This window comes from Lissotriton vulgaris, chromosome 9 (assembly GCF_964263255.1).
Source record: "Lissotriton vulgaris chromosome 9, aLisVul1.2, whole genome shotgun sequence".
NCBI lineage: Eukaryota > Metazoa > Chordata > Amphibia > Caudata > Salamandridae > Lissotriton > Lissotriton vulgaris.
In genome coordinates, this window is record NC_141697.1 from 589,470,444 (window position 1) to 589,495,653 (window position 25,210).

Consider the following 25,210-nt stretch of genomic DNA (forward strand, 5'->3'; position numbering starts at 1 on the left):
TACCGCTCTACAAATATGCTGGTTATGTAAAGTGTGAATGCTAATGGACAAAAGGCCTGTTTTACCGTAGCCTTTCAGAACTAGGCCTGGGAGAAATTTTAAATACCATCACAATATGAAATGATGGACATGCTGGGGCCCAACAGCCGTGCTCCCCCTGGATGGCGTCCCAACCAGGTAAGACCTAATGGCGAAATTAAAAGCAAACAAAATAAATGAGAAATTAACACAAAACTATTAAAACAGCTGGTTGGCTACTGGCTGTTTTAATCATTTTGTATGTTCATTTCTCAATTTAGGTTTGCTTTAAATGTTGCCAATAACTCTTTTAACTGGTTGAAAAGCCATTCAGGGGGAGCAGGGCTGTTGGCTACCCTGCTTTAGCTACGCCCCCTTTTAGAGGCTGGCTATTCAATGATTGTAGCTGGGCATTGGCTGTAGGTTCCTGCTACTTCCAGGAGTACTCAATCTGCCTTGGTTGATGTTAGTTGCTTAGCAACTTTATTTTTTACCTTTCCTTGTAAGCACTAGAGCACGTTTGGCGTTGCCTGGCTCCGGTAAATTGTCAGCCATCTTAGGTTGGCTACCAGCTGTTATAATTGTTTTGTGTGCTCATTTCTCACTCAATTATTTAATGTTTGCTTTTAATTTCGCCAGTAGCTCTTCAGAAGAAGCAGGGCCCCAGTTTGTGTTTTGTTGAACACCCCTCCCCCCCCCCCTCCGCTGTAGAGCTCACACAGCGCAGCCACCCCCACTTTGAGGAAAGCTAATTAATGATGCCAATGGCGAGCCAGTCTGCTGTTGAACAGCGCCAGGGGCCAGGCCCCCTTGTCGGTCTGACACCAGCCATATTACAATACTCTCCCAATGAACCAAGGGTTCTGGCTCCAGCAACCTCAGTCATTGTGAAATTTTAGACCTCACACAACCTAACTTGCTGCGGTAAGTGCGGTTTCAAACTTCTTATGCCTTTGGGGCACAAAATCGTGGGGTAAGAACCACCTTCTGATCCCACGCCTGCACATTTCTACCGCCGATAGTTTGGTAAGCATACGTTGGAATTGTTCGATTTTAGAATACCATTTTTCTAACAGAAACCTGCCTGTCAGAAAGTTCAAACCCCGATATTCTCGGTGTTAAGCCTAACAATGGTGTAGCCATGCTGGATGACAGGTCTCTGTTGAGGAGGCTGGAATCGCAATGTAAAAAAAAAAAATTACAATTCTTTTCATTGTACACCCTCCAAGACTGCAATCGCGGGCAGCAATCTTCTACCTCACGCTCGCAGGCAACCATATTTTAACAGGGCTTTTGATCAACTGGCCACCCGGTCCTGCATTCTGTTCCTCCTTAGTTAGCATAGTACCAGAGTATGCCCTTTGACGCCCTAATTTCACCATTATTGGTGACCTGAATCTCATTGCTGAAGATACATATTGCCTGACATCTAGCATGTTAGAAGCAGATTTAGAGGGACTTCAACTGAGGCAACGGGTACATGCCAGCCTCAGATTGAGCCACAACTTGGACCCTGTTTTTACTAACTTAGTGAATAAAAGAACTGATCAGTCCCCCACTAATCCTGCTTATATGGACTGTTCATTTTGCAGTCCCCAAGCGTTGGTTAACTCGTCTGTCAGTGCACCCAGCCATTTCTAATCAGCCAACCCAAAGCAGCAGATAGGCTAAAGTGACCGCCAAGGCTTTTACAAAAGTACTATAAGAGAATTTCCCAGTTCCGGAGCATAGCATAAAGGTGCCTATTTCCGAGCAGTAGAGTGGATTAATGGCACACTAGATTAGATTGTGCCAACCACTAGACAAGTGATCAAAAGACAAACCCTCGGTTGAATGGTTCATTGAAGAACGACCTTTAAGAAAGGCTGCAAACTGCTAGAACGCATTTGGCAACTATGATCCCTGCAACAAGACCCAGTATCGTTCAACCTTGAAAAGCTGCCACCAGGAAATTAAGTTTGCGCAATGCAATTTTTATTTAGGGACATTTTATACAGTGGAGAATGCATCCCGCATACTTCTACTTGGTTTGTATTTCGGCAGTGACAGCAATTCCCCTACCCCCTTCTGCAGACAGGTATAAGATTTAAGCACAGTTCTTCTTTAATAAGGTGGCAGCTATCTATGCCACATTTCCTGAGGCTGCCAGAAATGTCCCCCGCCTCAAAGCCGGGAATTCTCCGACACAACAACCCCAACCCCCTCCCCCTCCCCCCCCTCCCTGCGCGCGATCCTGGCACGCAGTTTCATGCATTGCTCCAGTGCTGTGAAATAGGTTTAACTATTCCTTTAGGAATGGACAGGTTCTTCAGGCATGGAAACATGCTTCTATAGTGCCCTTTCTCAAAGAGCCAATGCTGCAGGCAACTAAGCTGGAGAACTTTAGGCCTATCTTATTGCCCCCTTTTACCTCAAAAGGTAGCAGAAAAATAAGTAAAGCATCAACTTTCCTCTTTCATTGAAGCAAATGACCTGCATGGGACTCAGTCAGGATTTCGCACACAGTACAGAATCAGCACTTCTATTTGCTTCTGAATCTACACACCAAGCTGGGGATAGAGAAGATTGTGTTGCTCCTGCTGGAGCACAGCGCCTGGTTTAATACTGCGTCCCACGGCCTCTTATTAGAAAGGTTGTAAAACTATGGAATTGGCATCAAGGTTCTAGAATTATTGGCATCTTTTCTGCAGAACAGCACCTTCCAGGTGGCTCTTAAACCCTTTATCTCGAAGGCCCTTCCACTGCAGCAGATGGTGCCCCAGGGCTCCTCTGAGCCAGGCACTTTGTAATCTGTATATGCGCCTCTTAGAGGACATGGTCGAGCGATATGGCTTCATTACTGGTTCATACGCGGACAGTTACTCTGTCCCAAAAATCTGCAGACTCTGCTGCAAGACTTCGCTCATGCTTGACATAGGTAACAGTATGGATGAGTCATAGCCGTGTCAGACTTAATATGGGGTAAAAAATAGGTTACATGGAACTGGAGGTTCCTTCAAGTTTCATCTGATTGTAAATCATTACTCCATATTTATATGATTTCAACGTTTTATTTTCATCTTTCAAATATTCATGATATTCATCTGATATTTTCTCAGCATTAAATTCACTTCTCAATCTTCCGGAAAAACCCAATGCATTTCGGGTCACAACAACAATGGACCCTTCCTCAGGGGTCTGTAAGGAAATCACAGGACCAGGTTAGTAACCTAAATTGTATCTAATCTAACCTGCATTGTTCATGAGTTCACACACAACAATTTACTTCCTGCAATGAAAACATATGGCACATGAAAAACTCAAGTATACACGACATAAAACATGAGAGCTCTCCTTAAGTGGCATACCGCCCAACGTGAACTGATCGTTTTCTAATGAAGCAGAACTCTAGCTCATATGGCAGCGATTATATGAACAAGTTATCGGCATGTTTCATGAATTCAACACAATTACATGAGACCAGAATACAAATCGTAATATATGCGTCATTCAAATCGCATGCGTTAAAACACAGAAGTGTGATCTAGGAGCGAGATATACAATTTACTGCAAGACTGAGAGCAGGGCGTCTCCGTGGACGCTTCGACAGCCATGATGGACAGCTTCACTAACATTATAAACCAATAGCTGACCTTCACACGTGACACCCGTCACATGATATGGGTATAACGGCTTCAATGCGACAGTATTAACGAAGATGTTGTATATTACGGTAACCCCACCTGGATTAACATAAATCACCACAATGTAAACATATATCCCAAAACTTCAAAGCAAGGATGTCATGGAAAAATAAAAAATAAAGATACAAAATGAAATATAACAGAATACAGCAAATAATTTAATTCTGCATTTTTGTTAAAAAACGATCGTGTCTGTTGTATGCTGTTAACACTCCGTGGGAATAAAGCACACAAAATTATTAAAGTAGATTGGAATCAACTGTTTTCAAAAAAGTCAAGAAAGGTAAAGAACAGTCCTGCTACCAATGTCGTCTGATTGTATGATATTATAAAAAGCAAGTATACTCAATCCTATCATTCATTCCAGCGGGCTGAAGATAATTTAGTTTTTTGATCCAAAAAAACTCTGCTTGTAGTCTCCGTTTAGTGGGATCCATGTCTCCGCGCTGTTTTATCACCTCGAGAATCGTGCATCTCAATTGTGAAATCTGGTGACGGGCCTCTATCCAATGGTTTGCCACTGTAGATTTTGTATTTGAAAGTCTAATGTTACTTGTGCTCTGTAATACGCACTTTTAATTTCCGTTCCGTTTGGCCCACATATACTTTCCCACAGGGACATTTAATTGCATATATAATGTTCTTGGTATCGCATGTTGCCGAATGTTGCAATTCGATTTGATGACCTTTTGTGGGATGTGTAATCTGATTGCCTACAATCCTGTTACTGCAGTGAACGCAGTTTTTGCATTTAGACATTCCTCTGTATGTTCTTTTTTCTTTGTTAGGGCAATTTAAAATTTCTTTAAGTTTACGTGATCTTTGATATGCGAACGTGATTCTTTCCCTATATAACTCTTTCAGATCTGATTCTCTTGAAATTAATGCCCAATGATGGTTCAAAATTAGTTTAATACGTGTGGCTTCCGTGGAGTATTTCAATAAACATACAGTTTTGTTCATGGTGCATGAAACGTTAGGCTCAAGTAACTTCTCCCTTGATTTGATTTTCACTCTTTCTAGAGATTCCTTCAGGATGGTTTCCGGGTATCCTCTTATACGATATTTCTGAGTCTGTGTCTGGTGAATTGTGATGTGGGAAGATGCTTTTTGAGTGGCTCTTTGAGCACTAAGGTTCACACGAAACCCACTGATCGAAATTCATGTTTATTATTTCAAAGCTTTCACCCAGAGCCACTCAAAAAGCATCTTCCTACATCACAATTCACCAGATTGAAACGTATAACCACTCATGAATGTGATTTGTCAACATCATTAGAGACACAGACTCAGAAATATCGTATAAGAGGATATCCGGAAACCATCCTGAAGGAATCTCTAGAAAGAGTGAAAATCAAATCAAGGGAGAAGTTACTTGAGCCTAACGTTTCATGCACCATGAACAAAACTGTATGTGTATTGAAATACTCCACGGAAGCCACATGTATTAAACGAATTTTGAACCATCATTGGGCATTAATTTCAAGAGAACCAGATCTGAAAGAGTTATATAGTGAAAGAATCATGTTCGCATATCAAAGATCAAGTAATCTTAAAGAAATTTTAAATTGCCCTAACAAAGAAAAAAAGAACATACAGAGGAATGTCTAAATGCCAAAACTGCGTTCACTGCAGTAACATGATTGTAGGCAATCAGTTTACACATCCACGAAAGGTCATCAAATCGAATTGCAACATTCGGCAACATGTGATACCAAGAACATTATATATGCAATTGAATGCCCCTGTGGGAAAGTATATGTGGGCCAAAAGGAACGGAAATTAAAAGTGCGTATTACAGAGCACAAAAGTAACATTAGACTTTCAAATACAAAATCTTCAGTGGCGAACCATTGGATAGAGGCCCGTCACCAGATTTCACAATTGAGATGCACGATTCGAGGTGATAAAACAGCGCGGAGACATGGATCCCACTAAACAGACTACAAGCAGAGTTTTTTGGGATCAAAAAACTAAATTCTCTTCAGCCCGCTGGAATGAATGATAGGATTGAGTATACTTGCTTTTTATAATATCATACAATCACAGAAGACATTGGTAGCAGGACTGTTCTTTACATCTGAGAACTTTTTTGAAAACCGTTTATTCCAATCTACTTTAATAATTGTGTGCTTTATTCCCACAGAGTGTTAACAGCATACAACAGACAATCGTTTTTTAACAAAAATGCAGAAAGAAATTATTCGTTTTATTCTGTTATATTTCATTTTGTATCTTTATTTTTTATTTTTCTATGACATCCTTGCTTTGAAGTTTTGGGATATAAGTTTACATTGTGATGATTTATGTTGTTAATCCAGGTGGGGTTACCGTAATATACAACATCTTCATTAATGCTGTCGCGTTGAAGCAGTTATACCCATATCATGTGACCTGTGTCACGTGTGAAGGTTCTTGTCAGCTATAGGTTAATAATGTTAGTGAAGCTGTCCATCATGGCCGTCGAAGCGTCCACGGAGAAGCTCTGCTCTCAGTCTTGCAGTAAATTGTATATCACACTTCTGCGTTTTAACGCATGCGATTTGAATGACTCATATTACGACTTGTATTCTGGTCTCATGTAATTGTGTTGAATTCATGAAATATGCCGATAACTTGTTTATATAATCGCTGCGATATGAGCTAGAGCTCTGCTTCATTAGAAAACGATCAGTTCACGTTGGGCGGTATGCCACTTAAGGAGAGCTCTCATGTTTTAGGTCGTGTATATTTGAGTTTTTCGTGTACCATATGTTCATTGCAGAGAGTAAATTGTTGTGTGTGAACTCATGAACAATGCAGAGCAGATTAGATACAATTTAAGTTACTAACCTGGTCCTGTATGATTTCCTTACAGACCCCTGAGGAAGGGTCCATTGTTGTTGTGAACTCATGAACAATGCAGATTAGATACAATTTAGGTTACTAACCTGGTCCTGTATGATTTCCTTACAGACCCCTGAGGAAGGGTCCATTGTTGTGACCAGAAATGCATTGGGTTTTTCCGGAAGATTGAGAAATGAATTTAATGCTGAGAAAATATCAGATGAATATCATGAATATTTGAAAGATGAAAATAAAACGTTGAAATCATAAATATGGAGTAATGATTTGGATTACAATCAGATGAAACTTGAAGGAACCTCCAGTTCCATGTAATACTGAGCGCGTATCTTGTGAGGATCTGTTTCTCACTCCAGATCACTGTTTTCTCAAGGCACAGATTGACGACGCGCAACAGATACAGCACCAACCTGAACGCTGAAAGAATTTTGGAAAATAATTTTCAAAACACCGAGTGCGCACGGGGGTAATACAGATTGTAAAAAATAGGTTCTCATCCTCTGTATACAACTTTCTATTTGGTTCACAGCGTGGTGGGTTGATACTTTAGAACCTCTTCCAACGCCCAAGTCCAAACTAAGAGAAACAAGCATTGGCATAGCAAATTGGTCTCGCCTTTGGGACATTATAAGTGTTTAGCCATGCAACAGTTTGTTGCACCAAGGGTATTGTGCTGCATAATTAAACACTTATAAAAGGTCCCAAAATGCTAGTTTTAAAACTTAGAAACACTTAAAACCGCATAAGTATCTTCCAATGCACACCTATCCTTCAGCCCCCTAGATGCACAAAATAAAGTCGCTAGCAAAAGGTCCCCTCATAAGCAGCGCTTACGCACTGAATAGGTAATAACTAAAAACTGACTTCAAGTGCAAAATCCACAAAATATAAAGTATTTCACAGAAAGTGTACCAATCTTTCATATAAAGCAGCAATAATTTTTTGTCGAAAAAAAAAAATAGTGTATGCAGTATCTCTCATATTCACGCCTTACACCATAGCCTGTCGCCGTTGAGATGGTCACCATGGGCATCAGGATGCCTCGTTCTTTCATACAACCCGCCCATAAAGTCACAGGGGCGAGTCGGATGTTTACATTTCAGTCAGACAAGGCACAGGCTCGGCTGGTGTGTAAAGTCAACAGGCGGCTCTTGTCAACGGGCAACCGTCCCGCAGCATCCTGTGTTTCGGGACCTTGTTTCCTGTGCTAGTCTAGCCGGGCTCCCGGACTGACGTGCAGCTCCAGACTCCTCGCCTTAAGACGGTGCCCTGCACAAAAGGTGGCTCAGCCCAGAGAGGGCAGAGAGCGCCTGGCCTCAGTCAGGTGGAGCAACATTTGAGATGAGCGCACAAGCCAACAGAGCAGCCCACAAGCGTACAATGGGATGGGCATCGGAACAGCGCAGCACACTCACCAACCTTGACTCCACACCTTCCACCTCAGTCGAGGAAAACCAGAAAGTGAAAACGACAACAACCTGGAGCGTGAGAGTCCGATTCAGAACACTGCATTCTTCGTTCAGGAAATGTTTGCTAACGGGGACCAGGCACCCACACGGTTTCCCTTGCAGGAACGAGCAGCGGCACCATCTGCTTTGAAGATAACTAAAAGCAGATGGCGCTGCTGCTAGCTCCCGCAAGGAAAACACCCAACGTGCATAAATTGGAATAAGAAGCAATGCAAAACGTGCACACGTTTATTCAAAAGTAGTGAGAGATGGCAAAAGGTCCCCTACTAAGCAGCAATTGCATGCTGCGTAGGCGAGACCTAAAAACACAAGGACAAATACAACAGTTCCGGAATCAACCTCTAGATGGCGGAATGCCTAGCATGTGAATCCAGAAAAGATTCATGCTGCAAAACAATGGTCCCGTCCCTCGTCACATCTAGACTGGACTATTTCAACGTGTTATATCTAGGAATCTCGCAAGCATGTATTATGCAACTCCAGCAGGTACAGAACATGGCACCATGCATACTGCTGAATTTGACTAGACACTTCATCAGCACCTGCCTTAGCCAAACTGCACTGGTTACCTCTGAAAGAACGAGTTTCCTTTAAAGCTCTCTGCTACTGCTACAGAATTCAATGGTAAAGGTCCTAGCTAATTGCATCCTATGATCTCAGCCTACTCCCCATAAAGATCTGAGATCAGCCAAAGACTTGCAACAACTCATCCCTAGATTTGAAAAACGTGCTTATGAGGATGCTAGTTTAGCTTTAAGACTGAAAAATTGTGGAATTCACAAGTTAGATCTCTTTCTGAAAAAAAGAAAACATGGCTAGTTCGTTCCATCTAGCTTGGCTCTCTAGCTTTTACGCTCAAAAAGGAGGTACTGAACCTCAGCACTGGTACAAGTCTATGGACGTATCTGTGCGCTTTACAAAACACATTATTGGTGATGAAACTTTTCAAACACTTACTGCAAGTCACAGACCTGTATTTAATCCATCATTTTGCTTGCCATATCACCTCAATTTGTACCCAGCCATATGCAAATCAGTCTTGACCCTGCTCCCATGGGAACAGTCCAGCCCATACTGCCAAGCCAGATCCTCCCTGGACTGGAAACAAGCATCCTGGAAGATATCCCCCTTTCAGCAGCCAAGCTAGCTTGAATCCAGTGGCGGAGAGCAAGAGACCCACATCTGGGAATACCCTTAGACACTTAGGGTGCACATAGCAACATCAGAAAATAAAATGGAAAGCGATTAAACTTTTCAAATACCCACCCCAGTCACAGAACTGAGTGATACCCTGAAACGTGTCCCAGGATGCTCATTTCCAGTCCAAGGAGGACATGGCCTGGCAGTTCAGGCTGGACTGTTTCCATGAGAAGCAGGGCCACAAATGATTTGCATTCAGCTGGATCCAAACTGGGGTAGCATAGGAGCAAAAGAAAGATTAAAAAACACTGATCTCTTGACTGGGAATAAGTGGTTGAAAAGTTTGTGAAATTTTAAATACAACAGGGTAATGTGTGTACTTCTGGATTACGCTAGTTACATAACATTTCTTCTCTTGCACCTTTATGTCATCTGGCAGAAGTATGCTGTGCTTAGCGGATACGTGACGTTATCAACCTGGCGGGGAAGGCTTGGCAGAGAATAGGTGCAGGTCAGGGTAGATCATAGTGCCTATAATTATCCTTGGGACTGTTCCCCATTCAGGGGTCATAAAGGGGACGCTCCCAAAATGTCCGAGTAACAATACACTGACGTCAGAAAACACTGGTGACATTAAAGGGGCAAAGAGTACAGGTGTCATTACGGTGGAGGAGGGTAGTGGTGATTTCCTGGGTGTAGGTGGTTGTAGCCTTGTCCTTCGGATGCCTTTGTGAATGCAAGTCTTGCTCTTTCTCAAAGGTTAACTCAATTTCTTTGGAATTCGGGACTCAATAGTTGTCAGGCGCACCTGGGATGCTTTGCAGTGATCTTGCCAGGCTATGGGTGCATTAGGAGGTGCTTATGCCACTGTAGAGTTCCTACACCTGCTTTTCCAGGATGGGGGTCTTAAGATTTCTCCAAGATTTCTCCAATTTCTGCATCGTGGGGGTCCTCTGGCGGTGACCGTGCTTCTGAAACAGAGCGCCCTGCACCCTTCAGTCAAGGTGTGAGTGGACAACTGTTGTAGCTAGACACCCTTCACTATGTTCATGCTTTACTTAAAAGCCTCGTATTTTTGCGGACTGTAGGCAGAGGTCAGCAGTGACCCAGAGGCTGTACGTTTATGCCCGCCTGCTTAATACAATCCCCAGTTAGAGTAGGCTCTGCCTCAACCTGGTGACAATTTGCAGAGTGGAGTTTAATTGCCTACTTTTGCTATGATGGGAGCTATACTCAGGCCCTTGGGAGTTTTGTCCAGGGCCCTGTAGGATTTGGCGCTAAGGATACCCCACTTTGGTTTTCTCCCTCCGATACGTTTGAGGACAGCTCTTCAGGGAAAAGAGTTGATTGGTCCGCCGGATTTCCATCTCATCCTCCTCGAAGCAGACTGCCTTCACATTTAACACCAAGATGTACCTCATGTATCTGCTGCCTGAAGCATTGATTCAGAAAAGGGGGGTGGTGATGGACAAGAGTATCTGAATTAAGTAGAACACCCCTACCCAGTCAACAGATCAGGGCTTGATCCATCACCGGTTTTTAGCTCACTGCACCATCCCAGCTCAGAACCTGGCTACATGCAAATTAGTCTGTCCCTGTCCCAGTGCATCATGGGAACAGGGCAGACCAAACTACCAAGCTAATTCTTATACTGGAAAGGAAACAAGCTTCCGGGGACCGGTTTCTGGCATTACTAAAGATAAGGCCTTTATTTTTAGTTTCTGGTGGTAAAAGGACAATGAAAGATTTGAAACAAAAATAAACACCAAATAGCAAAATACTGTCAATTAAGCAACTCTCTCAAGACCAAATTCTTTTTAGGATTTTAGCCATTATTGTACTTGTTAACCAACAGCTGTCCCGGGTGATAACGGCTTAAACCAGTAGCAGATGTGATAACACGGCATCTACAGTTCTAGGGCTTGCACAAAAGCAAATCCCAAGAGAGGACAAGTCTGCGGAAGACCACAAATTGAGGCATGTCTGTTGAAAAGAGACTACCTGAGCATAGCTAACCCTAGGCTAACAGGGCAGTTGGGCCAATATTCTAGAAAATGAACTGCCTAGTGTAGAAGCGGTTAACATAGGAGGTATCTTTGCACCTCAAACTACTATCACGTATTCTGTATAAATCTTATTTGACCTCAGACTAAGAAAGGGCGTGGACGGAAAGGGACTGAATGGACAAGTGGGGGACTGGGGGAACTTGTTCATAGACGTATGATGTAACTGCTACCAAACATGTCAGAAACCATTTTTTATTAATGTTTACAAATAAAATAAAAAGTTTAAAAATCGTATTTTTACCTGATCCAGCTACAAACCTCACAAGTAGAAAGCCATTTTTCTAACAAGCACTGGTTTACATCCATGTTCTTTACTGCATTATAGTAGGCCTGAGTTTCAAACCCCTCCAGCATCCTACAGTAAAAGCACTGAAAGCTCGCTTTCCCAACCAAGTCAGTCACTTCTCCCCATCTCACACTTGCTGACCACCATAGTCCTCAATCAGGCCCAGCAAACAATGCTCTTCGATAAACCATTAAAGATCATATCTCTCCCCCCCACCCCCATTCCACAAAGCCAACTCTTCCCTGGGTGCAATACTAGTATCAGCCAACACTGCTAGCATGGCCGCTCTCACCTCTTTGGCAGGTGGGCATAGGGGTCCTTTGACTTCGGTTCTGAAGCTAGCACCTCATCACACTCATCAGGCTCATCCTCAGCAGCAGGCTTCTTCTCTTCCTTCTTTTTTTCCTTTTTCTCTTCCTTCTTGGGCTCCTTTTCCTTTTTGGGGGCCTCCTTCTTGGGCTGTGCTTCTGAGAACTTCTTAGCTGCCAGGGAAATGTAAAACATTGGATGAAGCTTAAAAATTATTATTATTATTTTTTTTAAAAGGAGTACCACAGCATTGGTTCTCTATGTTAAAGGATACAAAAATGAGGTCCAAATGCTGTTCGGCTGACAAGTAGTTGTGCTGGAACAATTTACAAACTGGGTGTGCGATCAATGTTATATCCGTGAAACCGAAGGGTTTGTGAATAGTTTATGCCCAGTGGTGTATTTTGCCGCACATTTTCCAACATAAATGAATAAAGCACAGTGCATTAGGGTAAAGCTTTTTACATAAAGCACATTTTCCATTGAAATGGCCACTAAATTTCCATCAGTAACTCAGCTTTACTGTGTGACCTATGTGGTGCACAAACATGATGAAATAAAGTGTCTGCGCCTATGCATCATTTGTGCATTACGCAAGTACAACGTCTAGGTAAGTTTTGGTCTCATTAAAGGATTTGTTTCCATAACACCTCAGTTACAAAAAAAAACATAATCTCAAATGTTTGTTGCTACTGATACATTCTGAAGTAGTTGCAAAGTTTATTTACGGGTATTTAGAGGTTGTATGCTGGAAAACATTTGACATACTGTAGCATTTCCTTCCAAATTTCTTGTACTTCAGCAAGAATTGTCACTTGGTGACATTAAAAAAAAAAAAGTTCTCATTTTGCAATCAACAAAAAAACTTTAAACACTAATATCATTGTAAATAAGCAGAAGTTTGTCAAAAGACATCGCCTGACACTAGACCTCTGTTACGGAACTCATAGCAAGTGTGACAAGATAAAAGCCAAACGTAAAGGCCTCTTGTTATTGTGGAGACGCTGTTTAAAGTACCGTACCCATACTTCCACTGGCCCTGCTGAAAAGACTTGAAGGGGGGAAAAAAAACTCAATTTGACTTTGCCCTTGCCCATTTCCCTATTCTTCTATTACTACTGCCTGCGAGTGGTCAGCTTGCCAACTATGTGCACCTGTGCAGTCAGAGCTAGCATGTCATTACTAACTCAAACCTATGAACATAGGACCCATGCAACTGTAACACCATCACCCAATCTCACCATCAAACTGTGCCATCTTTTCACAGAGTTTCACATCCCCAAGGACGCTCTTGAACTGTGGTTGGTTTACACATGTCTCAAACCAACGATTTGTGTTAACGTATGGCTGTCGGAAAGATGGTTCCAGGACCTGGAGTGAGAGGTAAACAATTGACAAATAGGTTTTACCAGGGCAGTGTAGATGACCTAAAACAAAATGGAGGGTTCTCAGCAAGATAAAACAAACATGGACTAGGTGTCATTCAAATGCAGGCTCTCTTGTTTCTGCATGGTACTTAACCTGTAGTCCAATTTGACTGCAAAATATGTACCAAAAAACGCAAAACAGTGATAAGGAATCAACAGTTAATTATTTATACGGCCCCCTTTTAAAATACTAGAATGGCTCACGCTTTTTAATGGAGAGAAAGCGGTCTGCTATACAGCCTGGAGGTGGATGGGGGATTATTTTGTATTCCTCAAACAACACTGACAAACATCTGCAACACACAAATGTTATGAGTGAAATGCGTTCAGAGCGATCGCCACCCACCATGGCACTTTAGCCAACAGTCGCCATACCTAAATCAGAAGACACGCTGCTTCTCATGGGACTACAACATCCCAAACTGGGAAGCAAGTCTACCTTCAGAAGGCAACACAAGCAACCCCCATTTCGTTTGGCTCACGTGGGCCTTGTCAGTAGGGTGCAGGTTCAGACATTTGGTACAGTGAGCGTAGGAGTCCTAATCTGAGCATACCTGTCGCACTTCGGGTATCCAATCGAAGCAACAAGGTGATCGAAGAAATGCTTGAATTAATTTCCGGCACCAGGGATTGGTCAGGACAGCTATGCCTAAACATGGGTCCAGTGCTCACTGTACTACTGTAACAAAGCAACACTACTGACAAGGACCATATAGGCCATTGTCAGTCTGGGCTGGACTCTGTTCATCTTCAGAGAGGACCTGATCTTGCAATTCAGGCTGCACTATTCCTGCCCCATCACATTTTTTGTATTGCTCAATGGGGTGGGGGCTGCAGGCACCTCAGTGCACATTTGGAGCAATGTTACCCTCCACCACTCAAGAACTGTCCATGGCAGTGCCTAGCACAGGAAAGGAAAAACTCAATACTTGCACCACATCGATTCCATTTCCAGTACACACTTCACCCTACAAACAAGGTCTTTTGTGAACAGATTGTAGATACTTTGGCGGGGAATGTTGCGGTGCGTCAGCTGCGTTGGGGGTGCAGGGGGATCTCAGCCCAGTGCATCAAGGGGAATATTTTCAAATTGCTGTGCAGAGATTTATTTTATAGCTCCAATCTTTACACGCCAAGCAGACAACTTAAAAATATAAAATGAAGTACACAAAGTTGCAAAGCCCTCGATTTGGCACACCCCTAAAAACCAGCAGGGGTCTCTAAAGGCATAGGGCTCACCATACTCTACCCACCACAACTGGCCACTGAATTAATGAGCTGATTAGTGGCCGAGATCAGGTTAACTTAAAATGTAAAATAATAAGAGGCAAACATTGTCAAGCCTTCTCCCGGGCCTTGACAGTAGAGCCTCAGACATTTATGCATGATCTCATGCCCTCAACACAAGGTAGCAGAATTACCAGTCAACCTTTGCGCATTCCAGCAAGCAATCTTGCCCACCACCACATGATCCTGGGCCCTCCCTAGAAGGTACGCAGGGAAGGAGGAGATCGAAGACAAGGTCCTCACCTGTTTGTAGAGCCAGAGGAGCGCACACGCCACCGAGATGTCAGCCAGGCTGACCCTCTCCCCCACCAGGAATGTGCGCGTCCTAAGATGTTCATCCAGGGTGCTCAGCACACGCTTCACCTCCTCCTTGGCATGTTCCGTGGCCTGTAAGAGAAATCAGAGAGTATGGAAAAACCAACAACAAGCTAAATGAATACCAAGTGCAACACTGGAGGGAGAGAGGGGGGGGGGGGGGGGGGGGAGAGAAGAGGGTTGTTGAGGGGCGAGTATGATGCTGTGGTGATAGACGATCAAGAGAGTAGCAGCACCCCACCCTACCTGCTTGTTGTACTGCATTATCCCAAAGGTGGGGAACAGCCAGGTGCTTGCGGGAGGGACGATCTCGCTGTCGGCAAAGCTGACCCACTGGATGACTTGGGCAGCTGCCTCCCGGTTAATGCCGCGAAGCTCATCGTTACTGACTGAAGGAAGAAGGCAGAGTAGCCATGCGTTAAAAGGACACTAGAGCACAGGCTTTCACCGCAATCATTACTGCCGAGCAAAGGACTTACCATAGTAAGCAATGGCGTTACTCTCAAACACACAAAATCCGTCATTTCCCTCGAAGGCCGGAACCTAAGGAAAAAAAAAATGTAGTCAGAATCTACACTGTCACTCAGCAAGAAACACAAATATCAGCAAATAGGCTAAACTACTACGCTAGAGGACTGAATCAAATTTACTGTGCTTGGACAACTCCCTTAGGGGGAGCCAAGTAAGAAACGCAGCCCGTCTGCACGTGGACAAACCAGGCACTGTCTCCATTTGACAGACCCCCCCCCCCCCCCCCAGGATATAGCGGCATGGATTCGAAAATTTAGCAGCACAAATATGGAAACTAAGCGGCATTTTTGAGGCACTTTATTTTACTCATAATCATTCATTCTCAGCCTTAAATCAATGGAAACTGTTTTTAGCAGAGTAGTACGCTTTGAAATAGGCAACCTGGGATATGGAACAGAGGAAGCAGCCCACAGGTGAAGGCTGCTATCCCTTGGAAATTCAATCCTCCATTTACTTTAGTATAGGTTCTGAGAAGCCCAACAAAGATGGCCTGGTGGTAGGATGTCACGGAGATGAAAGGTGTCGTGACAGGGCAGTATGGAATAGCAGTCGGAAGGTTCCAAAAGCAGTCCGTCTCAGATTGATATAAACAGAAAATCTGGGGCAATGCCGGTTCTTTCTTTTCTTTCCATTTGTTAATTTTCTTTTCTTATTTGAGATTGGGATCTGTAATCTATTTTATGTATTCCATTCCTTACTCTTTGGATAGACTGAAGCTCACTCATACTGGACATCCCCCGTCACAGCCACATCTCTCCCCATCTGAAAGACCTGCACTGGCTCCCAGTCAGCAAGAGGATCACGTTTAGACTCCTCACCCACGCACACAAGGCTCTTCACGACATGGGCCCCAAATACCTCAGCCGCCGCTTCACATTCTACACACCCACCCGCCAGCTCCGATCCGCAAGCCTCGCCACCGTCCCACGCATTCGCAAAGCCACCGCCGGAAGATTCTTCTCCTACTTGGCGGCCAAGACATGAACTCCCCCCCCCCCCCCCCCCCACCCCCCACCCCCCTACGGATGACCCAGGACCATCTCTCCTTCAGGAAACAACTCAAGACCTGGCTCTTCGAGCAGTAGTGACTCCCCCCTCCTCCCAGCGCCTTGAGACCCTAACGGGTGAGTAGCGCGCTATACAAATTCATAGAACAGTCCTACTATTGTCAGTCTACTTGAGCTTTTCACTATGTATGTAAAACGTCATGCAGCAAGGATTATTTTTGCATATAGCGTCTGAGCATATCTTGTCCGAAGCCCATGTCATGGATAACAGCATATCTTGTCCCTAGCCTCAGCCATGGGTGTCAATATATCTTGTTTGTAGCCCCTGGCCTCCTGTCCTATCTTGTTGGTAGCCCCCAGGGTCAGCGGACTCGATAATTCTCTCGCCTGGGTGCCCACTCTGATCAGCGATCACACTCGGCAACTCTGGGCATTAGCTTGCCTCATCTTCACTAACGGCCCCACCAGACCGCCGGGGATGCCTGGTCTCACCCTGGAGATACCCTTTAAGGGACCATCTCTCAGGGAAGCCAGGAAGGGTTTCGCAGCGGTCGAAGCACCTTGGGACCCTCCGGGTAAGTAGTGCGCTATATAAATGCCTATACATTTACATTTATCCTCTTATGCTTTCTACCTTGTCAGCTTATCTTGTCTATCGCCCTTTCCCTGGGTGTCAGCATATCTTGTCCGTAACCCCAGCTGTGGGTGTCAGCATATCTTGTCCGAAGCCCATGTCATGGATAACAGCATATCTTGTCCCTAGCCTCAGCCATAGGTGTCAATATATCTTGTTTGTAGCCCCTGGCCTCCTGTTCTATCTTGTTGGTAGCCCCTGCTCTAGTTGTCAGCATAACTTGTCCGTAGCCCTTTCGTTTGCGGTTCTAACTTGACTGTTCTTTTATTGGGAAAGTGCATTATATGTGCCCTGAGCTGATACTCAAATGATATCAGTATGTCCCCATTTCTCCTTTTACTGTATTTCCAGCTGCCTTTACTCGCCTCTTTCTTCAGGATTATAGGATTATTAGCCCATTTGTGTACGTCTTTCTTCTGGAGATCAAATGTCGGTGTAATATCTGCCTTCCAGTGCATTGTGGTGCACAGTTTAGCCAGAGTGAAAGATAAATCTATAAACCTGCTCTTTGTGCTTTAGGTTTGGGGAGCATCCGCAGCAAACACACTTTCAAGAATACAACAGATCTCCTTATTGCGTGTCCTGTTTAGTGTATTCACTAGTTTCTCCCAGAAATCAGTTAAGTCTCTTCTGTATAATACCATGTGCACAAAGTCAACGTCTCTAGTTTTACATTGTGTACATTTGTGTGTCCCCCCCCCCCCCCCCATTACAAAATCCAGTAACCTAGGCATCAAATAGGTATGTTGCATGTAGACAATTATATTGATTATACTTGAGCCTGACAGTGTGTGAGATTCTCTGAAAAAATCCCTTGTCTGTCTCCCAAATTTTTGATTGGGAGTTCCTTGCCAGTGCGCACTTCCCATTGGGGCTTGGCTGATTGCATATTGTGTATAAGCAAGTGGATCAGAGATATATTTAACCAAGAGACCAGTTTGCTCCCACTTCCCATAGTGAAGAGGAGGAGTAACGTTTTGTGTCTTGGAGCTTCGTCTGTAGCGCTGAGCTAGACCTTCATATTTGCCTTAAGTGAGGAACTGCATAGGTGGCAACCTTTGTTCCGCTATCCTCTGCTCCATAGATGGGAATTTACCCTCCCTGTACCAATCCCCTATATTAAGCGAGTCCACCCCATGCCACCGATATAGGTAATCTAGCTGTGTCAAGGTCCAAATTTAGATCATTGCAATTAGTCTGACAGCGGAAGCATAGCTGATGGTGGTTCTGATTTTAAATACGCATCTGTGCCAACACCTCATTGCTACATTCCATTAACTAGGAGGCTATATCTACTTCATTACCCTCGTTAGTGAAAACAGGAGCAGGTATCTGATATGATCTCTACCCATCATTCAGGATATATATGCGAGGGCACGCCAATCTAGTCATCTGGACCCCCATTGTAGCAGGAAGGCCAGATAATAAGCTTCGCAATCAGTAGCTCCCAATCCTTGTTCCATAATGTGCACCTTCAAAAAACATGGCATAGTGTATTTTCTCCACTGCATGCCCACACTGTGATGGAATTTTCATAGTGTGCAAACCCTCCACAGGATTGTGAGGCCTAGAAACTAGAGCGCACCTGTTTTGATATATTATCCCCAAGATGGACTCTCGCTATTCTACCTGGCTAACACTGTGGAAGAGGGAAAAATTGTGCAACACAAAAGCCCCAAAACAGTCTCCCAACAAAGTGTCAGCCAAAAAGGGTAAGTAAAAACAGTGAACAACAAGATGTTAAAAAAGGTTCCCCTGCCAATGCAACACAGCTTTCGGGATATTTACATAAGCCCTAATGACCCCTCATAAATATTTCCCTGCATTCCTGGGTACTTTTGTAAAAATCGCTGACTTTTTACAAAAGTGTCGATTTCGCGGTATCGCGAAATCCTGGAGGGTCTGATTTGGGACAACACTGCAGCAACCACAGTCCAAAAGCAAACCCATAATCTGGTGCAACGTATACATTCCCTCTTTCCTCAGACACCAGTGATATGGGCAGCTAACAGTAATCCATAAAGAACCTACCAATACAAAACCAAATCAGCCCACCCCTACAATATGTACTTCTCAGGGACAGACAGAAGTGGAGCTAAACCGATTTTCCAAACGCTGGGACTCCAGTGGTATAGTGCCATTAAAGAGCAAACAGGGGAGCTGCAGCCTGCGTTTGGTTGCTGTGATAAAAGAAGCACATGAAATGATCGAAGTGACCAGGGCAGATTCCTTCAAGCGGGCAAACTGGGATTGGAATGCCAAGCCCTAGATCGATTTAGAAAAGGGGGTGGTGATGAACAGAGTGTCTGAGTTAAGCAGACCACTCTTACCCAGTCCAAAGATCAGGGCTTGATCCATCACCGTTATTTATCTCACTGCCCCATCCCAGCTCAGAACCTGGCTATATGCAAATCAGTCTGTCCCTGGCCCAGTGCATCATGGGAACAGGGCAGACTAAACTACCAAGCCAATTCTTCACCAGAAAGGAGACAAGCTACCGGGACACAGCGCTCGTCCACTTCTACATTCCTCTGGAACAAAGTTTAACCCATTTACGCTGATCTGGGTGAAAAAAAGACAAGTAAATATCGGCACCAAAATCCCACTATTACACCCCAGGTTTCGAGCAATAATTGCAGCTGATAAATTCTGATTCCGGGAGAGTTGGAATACATCAGGTGCAATAAATATTGCACAGTTTTCCTACTGACCGCCAGCCGCTACTTCCGACAGGTGGCAGATCCCAATCGAAGTTTAGAATGTTTAGTTGGATACGACTCGGCTGGTTCAGCGTATTACTTCAGTATTTGGCAGTCGTGTGAATGCATTTCTCCCCTCCAAACAAATTCTCTTTTTGTCACATGAATAGACCGAAATAGATTATAGTCAGGGCCACTGCAATTATGCGACTGCGGGCGTAGCGCTTTATATGCAATTATGAAATTGTAACATTTGACAATACATCTGCAGCGCAATTTGCAGATTTTAACAAAAAAAACATTTTAAAAACAGAGCAGAAGTTGCAAAAAAAGGAAGCAACCTGTTGCTGCACAGTAGAAGGCCCTCCACAAAGGTTTACTGGTCACCTTCCAGCTGCCTTTTGCTGTAGTTGCATTTTAAACAAGACCCAATGAGCTGAATTTTCTTTCAAGACCGCATAAACTTGTAAAAAAATGATCGCGACAAAATTAAGTAATACCATCTCACACTACGCTGCATAATTTAGTCAATCTTGTTGCATAATTTGATTCTCCCCAATACCATATTTCTCGTAGTCTGGATTATAGTGCTGCTGTTCCTCCTGTGGTCCTTCACGGATATAATGTACTGCTCTAAAGTACTTGCTGATCCTACAATCAGTGGCTTCACAAGTTCAAATCTGTTTATTCAACCTTCCATTTCTGAACAAGCATTTACAATGCAATGGTTTTGCCTTTTGTTAAAGTTAGAGCTATTGGCATTGCTCTTGACATTTTTATTTATGTTTTTTTTTTTAACATAAATAAATGGCATTGTCCTTTACAATGCCAATAGCTTAATCTCTCGCAAATGCCACACACAAACACCCACACAGAGCCCCCCCCACACACACCCACACAGAGCCCCCCCCACACACAGAGCCCCCCACACACACACACCCACACAGAGCCCCCCACACACAAAGCCACACAGAGCCCCCCACACACACTGCGAGCCCCCACACACACTGCGAGCCCCCACACATTGCAGGCAACAGAGGCATGTAAACAGGGTCACAAGCAGGCAACAGAGGCACGAAAACAGGGTCACAAGCAGGCAACAGAGGAACGAAAACAGGGTCACAAGATACTGTTTTATGTATGGACGGTTATGGTGTGTACCATCCCACTGGCCTATTTTTGTTTACTACGTTTTGAACGTATCATTATTTATGTTAATCATTTCCACATTTTAGCACCAAACAGGACTGACCAAAACAAAAATCTAAAGCATTAGGTTTTTTGAAATCTGATTTTGCTCCTGCTTTTTGCAGATCGAGCCACAGGATTGTAATGAAAATCACCACTACAAAAATATAACAACTTACCAATAATGAAACATAACAATCATAGCCTCTTGATTAAACGCCACGGTCATGCTTTTAGTACGAGGGCAGGTGTTTGTGAATTTCTGGCTTATGCAAGCATTGGGAAACCACCACCTCAACACCCCATCACTTCATCTTTAACAAATCCAAGAGCACAAAAAATATTCTAATCATGAAAAATATATGCACTGTTCAGGCAGACATTCCATGCACTTCTAACAATAGAATATAATAAAGCCATAGAGGGAATGTGGTCATATGTAACCAAACTTCTTTTTTGAGCATAAGGAATTGGACGGCTACAGAAGAACAAAAAGTTAAAACCTGGACTATGGGTAACCTGTGGGCATTATTTTTGTTCTGTGGATGTAGTAAAGCACACACGGCTTGTATTTCTTTGTAATAAAGTAACATTCTCTCTAAATTTTTCTAATCATGCATGATCTCCTTTCTCTCACGGTGAAGAAAATGAAATTAAAACATTTAGGAACAAAATACTAAACTTGTTCACCAAGTGGATGGATTTTGAAACAATTGTGCTAATTTCATGGGCAACATCTGGAGATGGCTTTCTTTATAAGGTGTGTGTTATTTGTTGTATAGAACCATCAAAGCTAATACTCCTTTGGAAATATGATATTGCATTCTGCACTATACCGCATTGTAGTGCCGGTAAAATATTTCACTTTACTACATGACTATTGTAATGATCAGCGTATAGTTTTGGCTATAAAACAACAACAGGCAGACTCTCACTCTGAGGTGATAATATGATTGATCAATAGTAGAACCAATTGTTCACGCTGCAAAATGCAATTCATATTGAATTGTAATTATGTACATTACAAATGAACCGAACTGCTATTCATTACAAATATATGGTTTTAACTGGATGTCAAGCCTCACTGGTTATTCAGTGCCACAGAATCCACTGGCACAAAAATATTCGGAATCTATATGCCGGAGAAAGATTTCCCTGTTGCCCTTGTGTTTGCCAAAAAACACAGAAGGTATTGTCAACATACAAGTAGTGCAATGTTGAGATTAAAAACAATAGGCAAACATCGTGTGATCTATGCCCGTGAAAACCTTTGCACAATAGAATACTTTAAAAACACGAGAATTCTCAAGATTTACATTAACGAAAATTGTTTCAATGTAATAGTCATAACTAGGGGAAGGAGGCGGATGCTGGTGGGACAGGCCCTTGGCTGGCACTGTGATTTAACGTTTACCATTTTCACCCACTTGTGTTCATTTAACCACGGCTACAAAACAAGACATCACCTAACTGTGTAACATTCCTCACCTGCTGGGCCTTTGAGCCTAATTTCCTCGCGCTGTCTTTGTCTGGAGGACACGTTAATTTCGTGGCAATTTAGGGTCATTGAAACCCGAGTAATTCCCCCAGTGAAACTGTAAAGTCAGAGGCAGAAAATGTGAGGAATTCCGAGTTAACAGCAGTTTGCAGTTGTGTGAGACCCAGAAACGGGATAATAAACTGCAAGTACTGTGGACAGAGGAGGGAACGTAAATAAATATCATGATGTGGCCTTTCTTAACAATAACACTAGATGGAAGTAGCTCTGACTGACCTGTGCTAATGAGAAAACTGGGAATGGATGTGTCATTGCGTATAGCGAGTGCACACATCTATCTTCTGAATACCGCAATGAATAGCTGCATGGGAGAGCTGGGAATACGATAGTGATACTCCTTGGATTAGGTCTACGGGGAGGAAGCAGTGCCAGCCTGTAACGTGCCAGCCAGTAGGGCTGCTCTTACATTGAATTTTCGCTCACAGTGTTGTAATTGCCCCTTAGTGGTAATAGCACATTTAGCAAAACGCGAAATATGTAATGTACATGCAGAAGGGTAGAGTCACTGCCAAATGCAGCACTAGCCACTGGAAATGTATAAACTAAAGCTGGGTTCATAAAGTCAAATAAAGGAAGCGACAGCAGAATTACGTTTGAAGCACAAGGTTATTTTTTTAGTGCATTCACTTTAATTGTGCTTGTCGTTTGAATTCCCATGTCTTTACGCAACCTTCCGCTTGACTCGAACCTTAATAACATCCTCCCATCATTTAAAAAAAATGTGCAGCAAATGAGCGTGAAGAAAGCAAACAGCTGACAGCTCAAACCGAGAGATTACCTATAGTCGAAAATACGTACAAAATAATATGCTGTGAGAGGAAGTAAGCAATTAACGGGGTTAAATAGAGGTTGACTGGGGGGGGGGGGGGGGGGGGGCGAACAAGTTGCTCTTGATTCAATTTTCTCCAAACAGCCCCTACACGTCTACACAAGTTGCTGCAACTTAAGTTACAGCTCTATTGCAAACACTCGTCACAAGAAGACAACAACAACAAGCATTTACAATGCAACGGAGGGGGGGGGGGCGGAAAGGCACGGAGAGCGGGAGGGGGGCGGGAACGGCCACACACTGACAGCGGAGGGGGAGGGAGGGGGGGGGGGGGCGCGCGAACAGACACACACGGACATAAGGCAAAAAAAAAAAAAAAAAAAAACTCACCTGGACTTCTTCCGGCGGTCGTGGTCGGCATGGAAGAGGAGCGGGAGAGGGGCGGGAAAGGCGACCACGCCCACGCGAGCAGGAAGGCGGGTACCAGCTCAATGCCGGACCAGATTCGGGGGCGTTCGAGGGCTTTTGGCTGACGTAGCGTGACGTCGCCAAAAGCCAAAAATTCTCGGGAACGCCCCCGAATCTGGTCCGGGATGGACGGACAGAGCCGTCTCCCAATGGCTAGCCTCCATTTATGGAGCTAGCCAATGGGAGACTGGGGCAGATACCCGACCCCCACACAGAAATCATAAGGTTTTTTGGCGCATGCGCACTACGAGCGCATCGCCAGTCAAAACCTAAAAAGGAGACAGAGCGTAGGAAATCGGCCTTTTTGCATGGTCACCCTAGACTTTGCCTTTTTCAGGAAACTATTTTGCTGCTTTTTGAACTCTGAACGCTTTACCAGTGTTAAGCAGAAATTAAGTACCTTTGCACCCCCTTTAAACATAGCTAAATTGGCTTGTACCCAATTGAAACATTTAACTTGACAATATGCTCCTACTATATGGTCTAGAAAATAAGCCTTTGGCTTGAAAATTAAATGTCACTTGTGGACTGCAGCACCTATTGCGCAAGCCAGAGTGGACCTACAAAACATGGCTTCAGGCTTACCAGTAACCTGCTGCTGCTGTGCAACTTGTTAAAAGAACCTTTTTTTACAGGCAAAGACCTCTTTTAAATATGAAACACTGATGCCCTTTGTAGGTCTTATTCCTTACATGGTTTTTTAAAAGCGGGTCACACAGAAAATGTCACGATGTCCCTACAATGAATAGGCTCCAAAAGTTACCTTCAACGAGGCAGGCCAGTCGTATACACAATAACAAAGTACAGCTTGAAATAAAAGTACTGCTATCTTTCTTAGAAGGATTAGCAAGGAAAATTAAACCATTATTTTAATAGATACTAAAAATCCATATTAATTTAATTTGGATTATTGATAAGTATTAAGGAAAAGTTACTTTCAGAAAGTTACATTTACCAGTCCTGAAGCTCTTGGAGGCTAGTTTACACTAGCTCTCCAGCAGCTGCCCATTCAGCACTTAGCCTTTAACCAGTTTGCTACGGCCGTCGCAAGCACCACCTCTGTAGGGCTGCGCACGTCCGTTGGCTGACATGGCCCGCCCGCGCAAGAAATCACCTGCACCGCGGCGGAATTTATGCCGCGGTTAATGAGGTGTTAAATCCTTCTCAGGAGCCACACAACAGACCACTTTGATAGTCAGGTCAAATTCAATGGGCAGTTAGGACTTTGCTGAGCTAGACATTCAGGGTGAGGATTGCTACTCCTGTTGACACACCAGTGTCAACTCTGGTCTGAAAAGACTGAGGCACAAACATGTTGCACCCTTGAAAGGGATCAGATTATAATTCTTGTGTTTCTCTATTTGGTTACTGAAGGTCCCTGCTTGGTCTTACTAAACTTGTGTCTCATTTTTGTCAGAGTACAGGGCCGGTTTCAAAGTGGATTTTGGTGTTAGATGTGGGAGGACACGTTTAATGTGGCTGAAGACTTGGGCTACCTTGGAATTGCTCAAA

General features: G+C 43.7%; 1 protein-coding gene across 1 annotated transcript in view; it reads right to left on the reverse strand.

The window, feature by feature from the left end:
• The window catches only part of LOC147691896 (elongation factor 1-gamma-B-like), a 46,305-nt gene that overhangs the window by 12,244 nt on the left and 8,851 nt on the right, over positions 1-25,210 (reverse strand). Inside the window, exons 3-7 of the mRNA XM_086938169.1 lie at positions 15,324-15,387; positions 15,091-15,233; positions 14,773-14,916; positions 13,057-13,186; positions 11,799-11,988 (exon numbers count right to left, since the gene is read on the reverse strand). Of these exons, the coding sequence (XP_086794295.1) occupies positions 11,799-11,988; positions 13,057-13,186; positions 14,773-14,916; positions 15,091-15,233; positions 15,324-15,387 (671 nt within the window). The remainder of the gene's footprint in view (positions 1-11,798; positions 11,989-13,056; positions 13,187-14,772; positions 14,917-15,090; positions 15,234-15,323; positions 15,388-25,210) is intronic.